This window comes from Nansenia antarctica (assembly GCF_963989245.1).
Source record: "Nansenia antarctica genome assembly, chromosome: 1".
Taxonomy (NCBI): Eukaryota; Metazoa; Chordata; class Actinopteri; order Argentiniformes; family Microstomatidae; genus Nansenia; species Nansenia antarctica.
Genome location: NC_137674.1, coordinates 35,157,658 through 35,176,466, shown reverse-complemented (window position 1 = coordinate 35,176,466; position 18,809 = coordinate 35,157,658). Strand labels below are relative to the sequence as shown.

The window sequence follows — 18,809 nt, the reverse complement described above, 5'->3', positions numbered from 1 at the left end:
AGCCAGTTCTAGAACAATCCTAACATTCTACATCAGAGCCAGTTCTAGAACAGTCCTAACATTCTTAATCAGAGCTTTCTGGGGCTGTGTGCCTCTAAGAGAGGCTAGCTGGGCTGTGTGTCTCTAAGAGTGAGGCTACCTGGGCTAAGAGAGAGGCTAGCTGGGCTAGGCTAGCTGGACTAAGAGAGAGGCTAGCTAGGCTAAGAGAGAGGCTAGCTGGGCTGTGTGTCACTAATGAGAGGTGACAGGGAAAGGCTACACGGCACCCCCCCCTTTCTCCCCTATTCACATCCCCCCTCTCTAACTAACACACACACACACACACACACACACACACACACACACACACACACACACACAATCCCTTACTCTATACTTCCACACTTCAGTGGGAAACGATCCTGTATATTCCAGGAGTGTATATATATATAGTATATATATATATATATATATATATATATATATATATATATATATATATATATACACCTATACTTCCAGGGGTATAGCTCACAGAGAACTGCACATTACCATACAAGCAGCCCAGCAGGAATAGGGCCAATGTATTATTCACATGACAGTCAAGTCACTTTATCAATCATTTATATGGATTCCTTCATCAGTCAGAGAACAGGGGGGACGAGGGACATCTGGGGCTCCTGTCACATCCAGTCTGTCTGCCAAACCCCCCCGAGTACCAACCCTGCCCCCCCCCGCCTGTACAGCCTGAATCAGCCTTCTTATCAGATCTAAAGACAGTGGGTAGAATATCATCCCAGGCCATCAGCCGAGCCCTGCTCAGTAAACACACACACACACACACACACACACACACATTTTCCACAAGTGAGACAGTAAAAATGTAGATAGAATGAAGTACTAAGAGCTCTACAGTCAAATGACAAGTGAAACTGTCATACTTGACCGCATACAATACATGATTGCATACAATTATATTATTATCATCATTATATATAATTATATTATACACAATACAGGAGGTCCTCTTTGGCTCAGTTGGTTGAGCAAGGAGCTAACAACGCTTAGGGGTTTGAATCCTCTGGGACCGTATATACTGAAAAATGTATGTATGTACTCACTGCAATGTAAGTCACTTTGGCTAAAAAAAGCTAGGGATGCTCCGATCTGGATTTTTGGGGCCGATACCGATCACCGATATTTTTCCTCAAGATCAACCGATACCGATACCGATACCGATTTTTTTAGAAATACATAACTGTAGGCCTACTGACTGGATAGCCTACATATTTTTTGCTTTTTAGACAAAAGTTTTGATCCATTAGGCACCAAGCAAACGCAGACCCATTTTTATGGCATAGTAAAAGTCTGGCCTATCACCCAGTTAGGGCCTGAAGCCCAAGTCAGTGATATGGCTGTATAAAAGACATCATAAACGTGGCCTTCATGGTTTACATACTGTTACATCCTCCTATGTTTTCTGTTCAGTTATCTGTCTTCCCCAGGAAAAAGAAAAAAAAAAAAAAAAAAAAAATCGGTGGCCGATAAATCGGAGCATCCCTAAAAAAAGCGTCAGCTAAATGGCGTATTATAATACCGCAGACAGTCCTGGGATGCAATTGTAGAACTACTTTTCCAAATGTCGACTGTGGCCATTGGTTTATCGATCCGAGAGGCGCTGAGTATCGAACCTCTCTTCACGCCATCATCCACCATGAGTAAGTATGCGGTTAGCTGTTTAAGAATGAAGACATTGTCTATCTGTCTCTATTTCTTCCTCCATCTCTGCCAACAGAAAATCGTTGTCATGCTTGGATGTGTCACAAAAATGTGCGTGCGTGCGCTGGGTGACCTCGCATGAACCATATAGGCCTAGAATTTGCCATCAATGAAACCGATGATGAAATCACATCCCTTCACGGTCCTCCCCCGTGACACGGCACATAATCTCTTTTTTGGACCCCACCGCCACCCCCACACACGCCATCGAAACAATGAAATAAAGTGGCTGAAAAATGAATACAAGAAATATTCAGTAGCATGCTTTATCCTCTGAAGAAGGTGTCAAGGTCGTTGAAGATTACAATGTGGGGGATTGCTGTCAGCACCTCATCAAAATGCTCAACCATATTAATTTCCTGGCATCAACTGAGTGCAGGGGGGGATCTGGGATTGGTGCTGCGCAATATCAGCTCAATCATTCACCAGGTAATACATCACCAGGCTTCAGCTCCCCTCCCTGTTTCCCGACGGGAGTTTCCCTCATTTACTTAAAATGAAGAGGGAAGAGGCTATCGATTCCTAAAGCCCTCTCTAATCATTTTGGGTGCCCTCCTAGTTCAACGCTCTAAAATCCAATTATCAAATATCTGAGAACAGACATACCTCCAGAGGGCCTGACTGAGCTACAGGACTACCTGAAAAAGCCAATTCTGCCAACAGTCTGGGCAGGTTTTTATACTATAGCAAGACAAACAGTCTGTCAGGTTTTTATACTATAATACCAAGACAGCCGATGGTTGACTAGGTGCAGAGAATAACAAATAGGTTCCCTCTGTGTCATTGTGTGCTTTTAACAGCTAACTGACAGACTGACAGCTAACTAACAGATAACTGACAGCTAACTAACAGCTAACTAACAGTTAACTGACAGACTGACAGCTAACTACCAGCTAACTAACACCTGAACTCACTGTCAGTCAGAGACAGTAGACCACCCACGGCCCCTCTCAGACTCATAACTTACGACTAGTGACAGCTAAGATGGTTTCTAATAAGCATTTTAGTAGATGAGCAGGGGAGGAGGCTGTGGAAGTTAACTACAGGACCGAGGACGGAGAGAGACTAAATATAACCTCCAGACATAACGACGACGCGCGTCTAGGAGTCAGCGCTGATCCCACAGCATCATCTCAGGTCTGAGATCAGTCCCAAGGCCTGATGTAATCCGTTTAATCATAAAACCAGGGACAGGAGGAAGATGTAGGCTACTACTCATTATTGAGTCCTCGTTTTTAAGGTACACGGAGCAAGTTTTTCCCCCCCCTGTCCCTCAGAAGTATTTACATAAAATGACTGTTTGAGTATTATTGGTTCCATTTGGCCCAGAGGGCTGTCTCAGTCTGCTAGAGAACATTGCGAGCTGACCTTCATTTCAACTTCACTCCTTTCAGCCAACTTCCCTCCATTTTCGTCCGTCGTTATAAGCGGGGCTGCTGCTGACTCGACAGACCCGCGTGTTTCAGCAGCATATAGCCCACTAATCAGTAACACAACTCACTATACATGTACTCTATACATGTACTCTATACATGTACTCTATACATTAACTATGTGTACTCTATGTACTCTATGCATTAACTATACATGTACTCTATGTACTCTATACATTAACTATGTGTACTCTATGTACTCTATACATTAACTATGTGTACTCTATGTACTCTATACATTAACTATGTGTACTCTATGTACTCTATACATTAACTATATCTCCATACATGTACTCTATACATGACCTTTATACATTAACTGTACTCTATACATGTAATCGATACATTAACTCTATACATGTAATCTATAGGTCTACATTAACGCTATACATGTACTACATGTACTCTATACATTTCACCCCATAACAAAACCCCAGCAACATCTTTGTTTGTTGTTTGTTTGTTTACCACAAAGACAAATCGAAACAGTAACAAGTAAACAAAGCGCTTACTTCTGCAATGCTGCCTGCCAATCAGACCACCAATCATCTGAACAATGCTCTGTCCAATCAGACCAATCAGAGAACAGTGCCATGGCCATTCCGATGATTACCGTCTCTGTCAGGACGAGCAACTGCCGGAAACTACCGGAACAGACTAGAAAACAACCCCCAAAAAAACCTGCACTGACAGGACGAAAAGAGAGAATACAAAAGGTGCTCTAGCTTGTCACCGTCACTCACGGTAGTGGCTCTGTCTGTGTGCTGAGAGAACGAGGAACTGACAAGGGCGACATTCGACAGTCTTCCTCCTCCTCCTTGGCAAGAGAACCACTTGGGACATCTGTGGTGAACTGGCCAGAGGCAGAGAAAGTCGTAGCTCTCGGTTCACAATCTGACATTTGTTATCTTTGGGGTTTTAAAAAAAGGACAGTGACGTCCTTTCGCAAATTGGGGTCAATTTATTCTGAGCTGCGTTTCAAAAAAAGAGCATCTTTAGAGCACAAAAGAGATGTAGTGAGTATATGCTCTTACTGACTATGTAAACACCATGTTAAAGACATCTTAAAGCAATATTTATGGTCCCAGTTCAAGATTAAAACAATGCCTGGAGTTGTTCAAGTCTGAGCTCGCTAATGCTAGCTGTTAGCGAGGTCTTTTCATACAGCCCCAGACAGAGTCAACACCACAGGGGTCAAAGGTCAACTCCTCCAAGGCTGTTAACTCATCTAAGGCAAGTGCTCACAAGCACACTATACCATATACATGTCAGTCATGAACTCCTCTGGCTACATAACTGCAGTAACGACATTACTGTCATGCTCACAGGACCGTGGTGACCATGGTGACACGTGGATTCCTAGAAGCTAAACGAGCGACACTAGGAACCAGAGAGAAGAGAAGAGAAGATACCCGTCTTTAAAGACAGAAGATTGGGGTGGGAGGGAGGGAGGAGGTGCAGTGGGAACTCAGAGACCTCATCCGTACTCAGTATTAATAGGAATGTAATATTAATAGCTTACCTTTGAGGCTCAACCTTTCAAAATTCCAGATAATGACTCACTGTTTTTATTCTATTTTCCTTCGTATGAAATTGGTAATTTTCTAAAGGCTGGGAGGGAGGATGTGCAGACCTTGAGCGTGCATACGGTGAAGTATATATATATATACACTGCAGTTTATTATACACAACACATTTCATCTCTGAATGCACCAGACCTCCTCTGACTAATCTCCTGTCAACTGACAGAGCAGATAATACAAAATAAATAAAAATGTTTTTAAAAAGCTCTGACTTACAGTGATAATGACCTCCAAAATTGGTGGATATGGGAAGTAAATAAAAAACACTGAACATGTATACACTAAAACACCCCTTCACTGTTGAGTCTATAAATACAGTAGAAGTATTAACCATATAGGCAGTCTCCTCATTATAAATGGACTGACTTATATAGCGCCTTATTCCAAAGCACTTCACAACGGCCTCTCATTCACCCATTCACACACCAATAGCGGCAAGCTACCATGCAAGGCGCCGGCTGGGGCTCAGTGTCTTGCCCAAGGACACTTCGGCTCGAACCGCCGTTCTGCCAACCTTGCGATCATTAGACGGCGGCCCTACCTGCTGCGCCACAGCCGCCCCCCCCCCCCCCACCCCCCATTACATTAATCAAATTGGCTAATGCTTTATCATGCACCTTAATCTAAGGTGCGTGATAAAGAACATATCTGATCTATAAAGAAGTGAATCTAATCCAATCTAACCTAATCTCATCCCAGGACAGGCTGCCCTAGCTGGGTCTAGATAGAAGAAGGCAGGCGTAATAAAGCCATGAAAACTAATAATTAATGGGCTTTGTCAAGCTATTAGCATACACAGCTCCTTAGATAACCCCGGGACACAGATGAGTCTTGACACCACAACAATCTGCTTGTTTGTGAGCGCCGGTACTGATGCAAGGCAGAGACACACTGGAGTCCCCTGGCTTTAATGTCCATAAGGCCCTCATATGAAGCAATGAATAAACATCAGGTAGGTTACTGTCACTGTCACTGCGGAGAGCAGAGATAAAGTGTAGGGATCAGATTCCAAAGTAACAGTTGGGATGTTACTGTGAGAAGAACAGAGACAAACACATCTTATTAACATGTTGGTCAGTTGCTACAGAATTGTAGCAGACTAGAAAAGCTACATGCTTCTTCTTTTATTTATATATATAATAAAAATAAAAATAAAAGGTACCGTTGAAGACAGTAGTGGACCTGCTGGGTTTATTTACACTAAAACAACTATTGTTGGACATTGACAGGAGCTGTCGTTGCCTTCGTCACTTGTTACAATTATAACAATCAAGTGATGTTATTAGAACAATCAAGTGATGTTATTAGAACAATCAAGTGATGTAGGATGAAGGAGGCGACGGGGGCGATGCATTGTTGCCAATATAACCGCCAACTATTATGATACAACAGCGATACAGTAACAACAAACAGGAATACAAATGATAATAATAATAATACATCTCCTGTCGAGGAATTACAGCGCCCATCGACTAGCGACGTGATCGGTGTTTCCGCTGGGTCCGTTCCATATGGACTGGTCGGTATAACGCACAGCCTACACACATACAGCCTGTAATCCCATAAGAATGCTGTGCAGAGGCTTTGTTACTGTCTGAACCATGCATGACCATGGAGCTGCTGTTGTTGCCTGTCTGACAGTGTAGGGCTATCTGGGTTCTCCCTAGAAGCACCGTGTGTGCTGGGTCTGGGGATGTTGGAGGTTATTCTCAATCTGGCAACAACGAGTCCCGGTGTGAACGTGGCCGAGGCAGAAGTTCGGAGTATTGAGGTGTCCATGATCAACGGAACCACGGTGGATTTGTGTAAAAGGAAACATGTTCGCCTGTCTGCAATGTTCCCCAACCCTCAACCCTGTAATTAGGCTGCATGTCGGCTGCTCGCCCGCTGTGGACTAGTTCTTCTTCCACCCCTAAACCCCTCTGTTACCAAGTTTAAGTTGATCAATTTCTTTCTTGAGAAAAATAAAAAGAAAAGAAACATAGATGGAAAATTAACTAGTTTGAGATGTACCTTGATCAGGCTCCAAGATGCTTCACTCCCTCTCCTTCCTTCCTTTTCCTCCAGTCGCCTCTCGTTTTCAGCCCCCTTTCAAGTTGAATCCCGACTCAAGTTAGGATTCCCTGCTGGAGGAAAAAACACATACAGACCAAATCCTTTATTCCTCTTCAGGTCGCCGCCATGCGCACTGAGTCTCCCGCATAGGCTTTTATTCCCACTTTGTGTCGACTTTCCCCAACGGTCTTCTCTCCGAAGGTAGAAACTCTAGACGTGTTCCTTTAGCATTTCGTTAAAACCCTCATCCTCTGCTCTGCAGAGCCTGGTTGGGTGGTTGCGTGGTGGTTGTGGCCTATCCCGACGCTGCTTGCTGACTGGTTCTGGTGTTAGGGAGTGAGTGGGAAAACTACAGTGGACGAGCGCCGTCTAGCGGTGGGTTTGTGACATTGCGATGTCACAGATTCACCGCTAGACGGCGCTCGTCAACAAAGCAACTACATCCAAGTCATCCCCGGGGCCAAATGTTCAATAATGTAAACGTAAAATGTCATTTGATCATGTAAATATGATCTTAATTATTATAGCAAATGGTATCATGGACATTACGTTCAGATTCATCCAAAAGCAAGGATGGAACAGTATAGTGTGAGAATAGAGAACAATTCAGCATAACTCATAAATCATTTTGATCTGGATTTATTGTTCTGAATAAACCTCCAGTGAATCATAATCATCTTCGAATTAATCACAAATACACGATGATGTAAGACTTGTACGTACGCATCTAGTTAGGTAAATAACGAATTTAGCTATTGCTTTGTGTTTGAAAGGTTCTGATATAAATTATCCAAATATCTTATATTTAATCAAGTATTTACATTAATGTTTCTATTGTTTGTGTTGTAACAAAGTATTATTCAACTGCAACATAGGTTTTTTGCACTGTATTTGTTTTTTGGGATCTTTGTAGAATAGATTCACAGCCGAGACTGAAGTACCAATATCCTCCAATAGAGGGAGACATGTTACACTAAATGCATTGCAATTTCATTAAGAGCATTAGGTTTATGTGACACTTTTATAATACAGAAAACACTTACTAAGTTATTGTACTATTCATTATTCAAAATAAACCTCAATCATTTTCAAGTGGATAGTTAAACTAGACCGTGTGCCATTGCATTTCTATCCTTCACAGAAATGATTAAATGATTAATTCCTGGATGAAAACATTCCACTCTGGTTCTTAAATAAAACTGCATTTCATTGTCAACCTGTGTGTCTAAATATGTCACCTCACCCATGGGATGTCTGTGGACTCGGTCCCTCAGCGAATGCCGTCAGAACAGCTCAGGGCTGAGTGCATCATCTCCAGCCCCGTAGATAAGCATGTTTACAGTAACCAGGCGGTGTGTTGACTCCCTACGAGTTCCATATGAGCAGCGACATCTGTTTTACTGATTACCCACAACCTCCTGCTTCTTAGTGACCTGTGACACATGTCACAGCTCGCTGTTATGTTCTAATGTTGACATGGTTTCCTTTCCTCCTTTGTAATCTGATGACGACCGATTAGCAAATAAAAATGTGACTGGATTTGCATTAGTTGCGTTATTATTTGCTGTTGTGTTGTTTTCTGTTGTGTTTCTATGTTTATGTACCATTATGCCAGCTCAGTGGCCTTGCAGGGTTAGAGTGTCCTCAGCTCTGAGATCGGGAGGTCGTGAGTTCGATTCCCCGGCCGAGTCATACCCAAAGACTATAACAAATGGTACCCCATGCCTCCCTGCTTGGCACTCAGCATTAAGGGTTGGATTGGGGGGTAAGACCCTGCGACATACCAGCGTCATGTCCAGGGGGTTGTACTTGTACATTGAGCCGCCTCACGCTACGGAAACAGGAGATAGGCTCCTGCCCCCTAAGGGCCGTTTGGTCCCTTCGGTTCTCAAGGCAACTTGTTATGTCTAATGTTAGTTTCCTCCCTCGTAATCTGATGAAGAATCATTCAGCGATATAATATAGCTGATTCTACATTAGCTCCATATTTCAATTTGTCGTCACTGATTAGAGAAATGTCTTCTATAGGCGACACTGCTGTTGTTTTTATTCTATAGGTCGTAGGTCAAGTATCATACACACAGGAAGCGAAACTGAGTGAAACCGATGTGGAGCATTTTCTCTAGATTAGTACTTTTTGGCTCTTTTTAGCTCTGAAATAATCACTTTTGTGACCTGCCCTCTCACCACTACACTGTAAGTTTCTCAAAACTCTCAATTATCTCAAGTGTATATTTGTGGTTTGGGAGTCTGGCGGCCCCCCTAGCAGTGACTCCTCCCTGGAGGATAGAGATGGTAAGACTTGATTAGAGCCCAGTATATCTGTCACTATCGCACAGGATGTGAAAGGAGGTTTTACAATTGTTGAGAGAGGGGGGACCGCTGTCCCTGGAGCTGAGAGAGCCTGGTGTCAGGCACACAGTACCAGCGTCAGCTACACAGGACCAGGGTCAGGAGGACCAGCATCTTTTAAAAATAAAGAACTTCAACTTCAACTTCAACTTCAGCCACAGGACCAGCATCAGCTACACAGGACCAGGGTCAGAAACACAGGACCAGCTTCAGCCACAGAGGACCAGCTTCAGCCACAGAGGACCAGCTTCAGCCACAGAGGAAAAGCTTCAGCCACACAGGACCAGCTTTAGTCACAGAGGACCAGCTTCAGCCACACAGGACCAGCCTCAGACACACAGGACCAGGGTCAGCCACAGAACCAGCCTCAGCCACACAGGACCAGAATCAGGCACACAGGACCAGAATCAGGCACACAGAACCAGCTTCAGCTACACAGAACCAGAATCAGCCTCACAGGACCAGAATCAGCTACACAGGACCAGAATCAGTCACACAGGACCACCTTCAGCCACACAGGACCAGGGTCAGAAACGCAGAACCAGAATCAGTCACTCAGGACCAGAATCAGCCAGACAGTACCAGTGTCAGCCATACAGGACCAAGCACAAGGATGTTTGCAGTTGTTAGGGGACCCACCAGGTTCCTATCCCAAACCAAGGCTGTTCTGCAGGATAACAGATCAAATATCTACAGCAAGCCACCCAAGGACAAGATCGGGCCAGGGGTAGGAACCAAAAGCTCTTTATATCTCTCTCTCTGTTACCGTTCATCTAAAAGTAGCTCAGAAAGAAAGTAATGAGGTTATGAGAGTTTCAGCTGTTTCAGCACGATCAAACATGCTTATCACTTTGTCTACGATTATGTTTCATGAGAAAATACATGTTATCTAAATGTGTCCCCCCCCCCCCCCCTTTATGTACATCTGATTGGTACACAGAGTCCACTAGAACAAAGCAAATACTGACAATGGTTGCTGCCAACTGATATCCTAGAATCATACCAACCTACCACACTGCAACAAAGTTAGTCTGAGGCAAGACATTAGTAGGCTATCTATAACACACATCCCTTGAATTCAAGCGAAGTGCATTTCCAGTGGACACAGATGTTTTATTTATCTGTATCTATAAGTAGTAGTAGGACCAAGCTTTTGGCCCTGAAAGGAGAGCTGACGATGTGGTGGTGAGTTAGAGCCTGGTGGTGTTGATGCTGCCTGCCGCCTGCACCGCTCAGCTCAGGGACATCTAGAGGGTTTTTACCTATTATGGTTGTGGCGAAGCCAGCGGTGGACATAGAGAGGGCACAGTGGGGACCATAAATCAAGTGTCAAGATTCAAGTTTATTGGTACGTCACATTACACCAGTGAGAGAGTAAAACTCTTAGGCTTTGGTTCCTGACATTGGAGCACAAGACAATAAGGCACTAGGCATAATTAAAGATAGAAAAGTACAGGACGTAAGTGACAAATAAGACAGGATACACTTAGCAGGATACAATAGCAGACAATAAGGCGCTAGGCATAATTCAATAAAAACGTGTCAATAGACACATTAATATCATCCAATCAGAGGTCAGGATCATGACCCTCTGTGAGGCAGGTCAAAGTTCTCTTCAGAAATTTAATTTCAAATGCATGAAACATACACACATGACGAAAATGTCATGGCATAAGGTTTCACTGTCAGGTAGTTGTCACTCAGCCAACTAATCATATATTTGCAATATTTGTGAGATGTTTCTTCATGCTAAGTGTGTGTCTACATTAACTTGTCTTAACCTTCTCTTCGTTCACAGCAATCTCTCTTCACGTTATCAGTGTTTGCAGTCACTCTGCTGGCCCCAGCTGGATGGATCCTGCACAGGATCCCTGTTTACCGCCAACGGCCGCCTCCAGTACCCTGACTGGATACCCCCACCGCCTTGACTGACCACCTCCACCGACCACCTTAACTGACCACCTTGACTGACCACCTCCACCACCTTAACTGACCACCTTGACTGACCACCTCCACCACCTCTACCATCTTAACTGACCACCTTGACTGACCACCTTGACTGACCGCCTCCACCACCTCTACCACCTTAACTGACCACCTTGACTGACCACTTCCACCACCTCCACCACCTTAACTGACCACCTTGACTGACCACCCCCACCACCTTGGCTGACCACCTCCATGTTTCCTACTGAAATTATGGATGGATGGATGTTAGATAAACCCATGTAATTTATGTAATAAAAAGAGATATCATGACGATTTGAGTGATCATATCGTGGTTTCGTGTTTGCAACTTATTACTGTATGTTTCCTGTGGAAGGGTAGGGTTTTTAAAAAGAGATATCATGACAATTTGAGTGATAATATCGTGTTTCATGTTTGCAACTTATTACTGTATGTTTCCTGTGGAAGGGTAGGGCTTTTTTTTCGGGACAGGACGTTGTTACTTTATCAGCTGAGGATGGGGAGAATATAGTCGTTCTTGGCACGCAACGAGATCCGCTGGGATTAGGAGGGCTAGATAAGGGCGTGTAACCGTTCTCTCTCTCTCTCTCTCTCTCTCTCTCTCTCTCTCTCTCTCTCTCTCTCTCTCTCTCTCTCTCTCTCTCTTCCTCAGAACTGGAAGTCTGGTTGTTTATTATTTTTCAGCTGGGATGACTTGAGAGAGAATCGCTGCAGAGTAAAGAAACATCCATGATCCATGATACAGCTGCCGTTAGCCCCCCCCCCCCCCAGGGCTGGAAAAACACTGAACTATTGGATCTTTCCAGCTCTAAACCCCAAATCCTGCTTGTGAAATGACCCATTATGTACCCTAGGTTTTTATCGTTTGTAGTAGTCTAGGTCTTGTTGAAACATATTTCTAAATGTGTGGATATGGTTACAGTAGAACTACTATGTTGTTATTGCCAACATGATGCTTTCCATATAAACCTACACTCGTCCAACCATCTGTTGCTTGTTTGTGGGCCCCTAAATGACGCAAACAAGTGAAATGATCAACCAGAAATAATGCAGTAACATCCTAAATGTCTCCCTCCTCTTTAAATATCAGACGACGTTATTAAACAGTGCAGATGATCACTGTGTTCAGCGGCTGTAAAAAAAAAAAAAAAAGAAGGAATAAAAAAAAAAAAACACTTTCTTGAATGACAATTAGTCAGGATCGGACCAGTCCATCTGGAAAGGTGTGAGCAGCGACGGGGTGCGGGTGTCTCTGTCTCCGCCAGAGAAGAAGACATACATTGTAGCCAAACCGTAACACAGATCAACGGGACACACCGCACGCAATTTCCAACCACTCTACCTAATTACATCGATTGCTTTTTCGCTGTTAAAAACCTCCATTACCTCCGAACAGCAGTGGTCCAACCACACAGACAGAGCCCCTGAGTGCGGTCGGGGGGGGTTTATTCACTTTTTTCAAGACAGTCAGTCAGTGGATGAAACAGAAAACACACCGTAGGGGCGAGGAAACATTTGACAGTGTTGGGGTTTGATGATTCGTGAAGTGTTTCCACAATGTCTACGAAAGCGGAGCAATGTAAGTAACGATGGATTTTCATCCTCTGTCTCTTAACAATTGTATAGGTTTGATTGTGGATCTGTGGATCGAGGTATGAGGTGGCTGGCTGCTGTCCTTGGTGATGAAACCACCGCGGCGGCAACACGTCCTCGTCTCTGCAGAGGAGGCTGCCTGGAGGGGCTGGTGTGGAAGGAAGGGGATGCAACAAAGATGCAACCCCCCCCCCCCAAAAAAAAATATAAGGAAAAAAACTATAATAGCTATCACGGATTAATTTGTGATTGACATGTTAAAGTACGCATAGTCGGGAAAGACCGAGAAATGATTGGTTTCAAGGTCGACCGATCTGATCATAATTTCTCTCCACTAAACAATATGGTGGCATTGGTGATCAATAATGTGGCTGGTTTGTTCACATCCTTTTGCTTGGCAGAAGAGACGAGTTTTTATTCTCCATCATTTGCCTCTGAAACAGGTGGACCGACAAACCCGCAGTTATACTGACTGCATCTTTAACTTAACTCTATCAGATTGAGGTAGTGAATACACACTGCTTTTAATGTTCCTGTGGTTATTGTAATATGACAGCAAATGTTGTGATGTTGTGATGTCGATAGGTTGCTATGTAATCACATATCTGCACACCAGGAAAACATGTCAGTTGAATGAATTCAGCATTTTAAAAAATCTATATCCCAACTGGCATCAAATCTTTGAAACAGCTACTATAGTTAGAGGAAAATGATGAGCATTTGAACAGCAGTCTATTTTGTTTTGTCTCTCCCGCAAGACACACACAATTGCCTTGTAATTTTATTGGTTAGTGTACTAACCAAATTAGTTTTTGTAATTATCACAAATTGTTGCCCTTGACAATAGGAGTTCATCCATCTTTTGACAAAACTGTAGATGAGAAACATTACAAGGTAGCTGCATGTGTGGTGGGCCTATTTCCTTTGGACGTCCACTATAGATTGGTGTAACAGTTGACAAAAAAAGGAACATATGCATGTACATGCAACACACACACACACACACACACACACACACACACACACACACACACACACACACACACTCAGACACACACACAAACCCTGTGGTTGTTATTGTTATTGTGGCTCTTGTGAGCTACAGGCCAGAGAACGCTACATACTACCACTGCTCTGAGTCACCTTAAAATGGCATATAAATAATTAAATAATTATTTTTAAATTAATTATAAATGACACCCTCCAGGGCTGGCTGTGACCTAGCCCCCCCCCCCCCCCCCCCTCCCCCGACACAAAGGTCACCTTGCCCAGGCGACACAGAGCACAGAGCGGGTGCCATAGAATCTTTTCCATTGAATCTTATACCTGCATCTCACAAGGCAACTACTACTATTATGCTCAGGTGACAAGATTAATGGGGGAGTTTAACAAGCCACCGGCGCACACAACTAAAAGCAAAAACGCTCACCCAACAGCCTTTAACCGACATTAACGTTGATCCTGGAGGGTGGTGGATACTGTTTGCTGCTGCTGCTGTTGAATGTCTCTACAATGTCTCCCAACTGCCACTCTTACAAACACACTGTACCTGGAAGCCTTTTCTTAGGTCCTCCCAGTGTTGCCTCTGTGCTGTGTACAGATTTCCAGATCATGATTTCCCTGAGTTCAGTGAAAAAACAATCTTTCTTCTCTTTCTCTCCTTGATAAACAGGTTTCACCACCAGCGTTTGATTTTGTTTGTTACTCTGTTCTTTATTTTTTTTATTTAGTTGCCTCTAAGATACGGTACTTGCAAGAGTATCACAACCGCGTACAACACAATATTTACCCCGTCCCCTCCGGAACAGACATTGCAAACACACTGAAATACTTTTCTCAGACCCTGCTCAGGTAAGTGCGCTGTGGCTGGAACCAACAGGTGAAGTAAATGGAGTAATGTAAACAAAAAATGTTTGATATTTCTTCCCCTCCTTTAGTTGACATTCAGGGGATGAAGTCAGGTGACTGGGTGGTGTTATTACAATGTGTCCTCAGCATCATAACAGTGTTATTTCAGGTAGAGGATTAGAGGCTAAAATAGATTTTCCAGAGAGGGAATTGGTCCGCTCCACCCTCTGTCTTTGCGAGACCACTATGCTCAATGTTGCTGTTGAGGCATGACTCCGAATCAGAACTGTCGTCCAATTCTCTAATATCCCTGTGAATAGTGCAGACACAGCAACCACGATCATCCCCTCCTGTCTCTCAATGTCAGTTTGATTTCTTATACTTTTTTTTAAGATTAGAAAAGCTTTATTCGACTCCAACTGCCACTAGGATAGCCTACCTCAGGGATTCTAGAACCGGAAAGACAAGGCGACAAGGCGATTTGGAGATGCAGTGGTAGCCTGCTAGATAGATGACACTACCCCCCCACCCCCCAACCCTGGTTCCCTGAGGGGTTGGGGGAGGTCTGGTCCTCTGGTCCTCTGGCTCACTGGGCCTGGGGGATCCCCTGGGTCCCATGGACGCTTGAGGAGGATAGAACAGTATGTGCTCCGTAGAGGAGCCGGTCAAGAAGGCGGCGGCCATTACAGCAACACAACCGATAATGTGACATGTTGGATTTGGAGGTTGAACAGAGTGAACACTGTGAGAATGAGCAGCAGGGCTTTGATCATTATTCACCACCGCAGAAACATCTTCAAAGTTGTCAGGCACGATTTACCTAAGGGATAGGGGATTAGGGCAGACAGAACTCTTCATGTTCCACGTTTATGAAAATTGTTAGGGATTTAACATCCATCCCTCCATTCCATTTCAGATTTGATCATCGCTGCTTCACGCTGTGGTTGCAGCATGTGGTGGTTGCAGCAGCATGCTGTGTGTAGAGCAATAAGGATCTGTTGGATTTTACAGAGGGAATTCCCCGGTAGTACAGTTAGCTACTGTGTGATTGTAAGCCTTGTATAGTATACGTTTGTCCTCGGCCCAGCTGGAGTGTGACAGCGGTTGTGATTGTGCATGTTGGTGTTGGTGTTATGGCAACGTGTTAACTCAAATTACAATTTTGTCTCCGAGGCTCAGTCTCACTCGGGTGTGAAAGGAACCACACAGTTATGATACTGTAACTTTTTCCTCATCATTATTATTCTCGAGCAGGGGGCAATATCTCCTTCCTCCCAAGGATGGGGCGGCAGGCAGGCAGGTAGCGTAGAGGTTAGAGAGGCGGGCCAGACACTGGGTTGATCCCTACCCCCAGGAGGGAGCCGGAGGTGAGCTGGTGACTGGAGGGTTGCTGGCATCATATCTAACGTCCTACCACTGCCGATGTTCCCCTGGGCAAGGCACTTAACCCCTAACTGCTCCAGGGGTGCCTGACTGGGGCTGACCCTGTGCCCAGAGCTCTTCTTCTTCTTCTTCGTCGTCGTCATCGTCGTCGTCTTCTTCTTCTTCTTCTTCTTCTTCTTCAACCTGCACAACAAGCCTCGCTCCCGACATAGAATATTCTGTTCCGCTCCGTAGGTGGTGGCCTCGGGGGAAGAGAGGGAGCGAGAGGGAGAGAGAGAGGGTGTGAAAGAGAGAGAGAGAAAGAGAGAGAGAGAAGGAGCACTGAGCCTTGAAAAATAGGAACCAGCATATGTCAGGTTCCTAGAAAGGAAGAGTCCTGCACAGACAGAGAATGGAACGGCCAAAATGTATGTCGGATTCAGAGAGTAGCCTAGGGAACTGCCTGTGGAGAACAGCAGTGTTGGTACTAAGGGATATGGTTACCTTTACTCACAGGTTACTTACAGTACAACCTGGTTATTTATTTCAGGGGGGATTATCTCATTAAAGAGACTGGTATGGGGTCATATTAGCCAGGTATGCTAGGGGTCATATTAGCTAGGTAGGGGTCATATTAGCCAGGTAGGGGTTATATTAGCCAGGTATGCTAGGGGTTATATTAGCCAGGTAGGGGTCGTATTAGCCAGGTATGCTAGGGGTTATATTAGCCAGGTAGGGGTCATATTATCCAGGTATGCTAGGGGTCATGTTAGCCAGGTAGTAGTTGCCAGATAGGCCTCCCAGCCACTCAGCTAGAAAGCAACATACTAGCCAAGCTATCTAGCTCTCTGCATCAGTGAGCCATGGAGCCATGGATGCCAAGGTGACAGGGTCTGGTGAAAAGGTCCTCAAGTAGGGCATTTTTATTTTTTTCAGATTATGAAAGTGCAGATTGTAAGCTTTCAAATGATGTGTCATACAAAACAGTTGAAGAAGATATGCTCATTTGAATGTTGGTACACCTTAAACCAAATACCAAAGAAACTTGTTCTGAATCAAAACACACGCAAAACAGCTGCTAATACCTAGCGGCTAAAAAGGAACATCGCTATGAACATGTAACTGCATGTTTAGCACATCATAACATGCTGATAGAACATCAACATGCTAAAACCACAAAACTACACATAATTAGATACACAGAGACACACAGTCCTTGCTTTTAAACACTTCCTAAAACGTAAAGGGCTCTGCACACAGCTTGCGATTCTGTTGCGCGTCAACATTCCATTTTGAAGTTTGAATGGAAGTCTATGAGAACATCGCATTTCAACACACACGGCGCCGTGTGTGTTGAAATGCGATGTTCTCATAGACTTCCATTCAAACTTCAAAATGGAATGTTGACGCGCAACAGAATCGCACGCTGTGTGCAGAGCCCTTAAGATTGTTTACAAGCCATGTACCACTTACCCAGTAGCTTTTTGGTCACTTGAGAATTGCCGACATGCAGACCTTTTCACCAGACCGTGTCACAAATTCTGTCACTCACTTGGATGACTTTGAGGAATAAGGTCTGACACACTCTATGTAATATTAATGTAAACCTTGTGAACCTTGACTGACATGGACAAGTCACGCAGAAAGTCAGGAAGATCTCTTACCATTAGCCATGCAAGACGACACTCCTATACGCTGTAACGCACTTTAGCATCAGGTAGAAAAGCGCTAGGCTTAGACTATATCAATCCAACCCATTATTATTATGTAGTAGACCTAATATTGATATGTATTTCAATAAGGCTGCTGTGTTGATTAAATGATTTACATGTAGACACAGGTAGCCTATATATATTGTTTTTGACCTGATGTGGTCTTTGGCTACTGAGTGTTGTAATGCTTTATTAAATATAACTTTATTGCTTCATGCTTGGTCAATGGCTCACTCATGCGTAGAGAGCAGAATGTCAGATGTGGCTACAGTTTGAAGATAGAATAGTTTAGGGTGTTGTCAATGTGAATATTTATGTGTCTATTTATGTATGTTTGTTTGTAAATGAGTTTTATGTATATGTACTGTATGTACAGTGTGTCTGTTTGTGTGTCTGTGTGAGAGTATGTATGTGGGTTAAAATGAATACTGTGTACTATTATGCAAAGTGGGCAGTGATATAAAGTAATACTCCGCAAGATACAAAGCCTTGAACTTGTTATAAATGACTAACGGTTAGTATCATTACTAACTATGTGTTTTGATATTTGAAAATCTAGGCCAAGTTCATTCGGAGTATAACTTTCAGGGGATCAGTCAAAGTATTAGGCCTACAGGCTTTATACTGTAATGTTGAAATTGTAATGTCATAAAGAGTTTATTACTACTGTATTTCTATACTAAAAACCCAACCCCTTTACTCACTGCCCCTGTCTAAATGCTATACCTCTTACCTTTGTGAGTGACTTTCAAAAACAATACATCATACAGCATTTGTAATCTGGACCCCTCGTGCTAAAGTGCCTAAAAATCATTAAACTGATAGCACAGCTTAGCGCTTTACATAATGTTTCGTAACAGAGCATTGGCTCTCTATCCCCATCCGCCCCCCCTCCCCGCCCCCCCCCCCCAAACCTTCACACACAACCAAACTAGCCCTTCCCGCCCCTGGGGACAGCAAACACAAACGTCCACCCCCCCCAACCACCCCCACCCCTCCCCATTAGCTCCAACATAATGCTACCGGTCATCCCGTTTGAAACAACCTATTCCTTTGTCATTATAGTTTTGTTCCCCCTACCCCCCCAACTGTAGATTAGTTCTTACATTTAATTTAGAGACTTGAATCCATATGCCTGTTGGATC

General features: G+C 43.9%; 1 protein-coding gene across 1 annotated transcript in view; it reads left to right on the top strand.

The window, feature by feature from the left end:
- Positions 1-12,706: 12,706 nt before the first annotated feature.
- The window catches only part of unc79 (unc-79 homolog, NALCN channel complex subunit), a gene marked incomplete at both ends in the record, with an annotated part of 60,795 nt that continues 54,692 nt past the window's right edge, over positions 12,707-18,809 (top strand). The window contains 2 exons of the mRNA XM_080531807.1: positions 12,707-12,728; positions 14,473-14,593. Coding sequence (XP_080387933.1) covers positions 12,707-12,728; positions 14,473-14,593 — 143 coding nt within the window. The remainder of the gene's footprint in view (positions 12,729-14,472; positions 14,594-18,809) is intronic.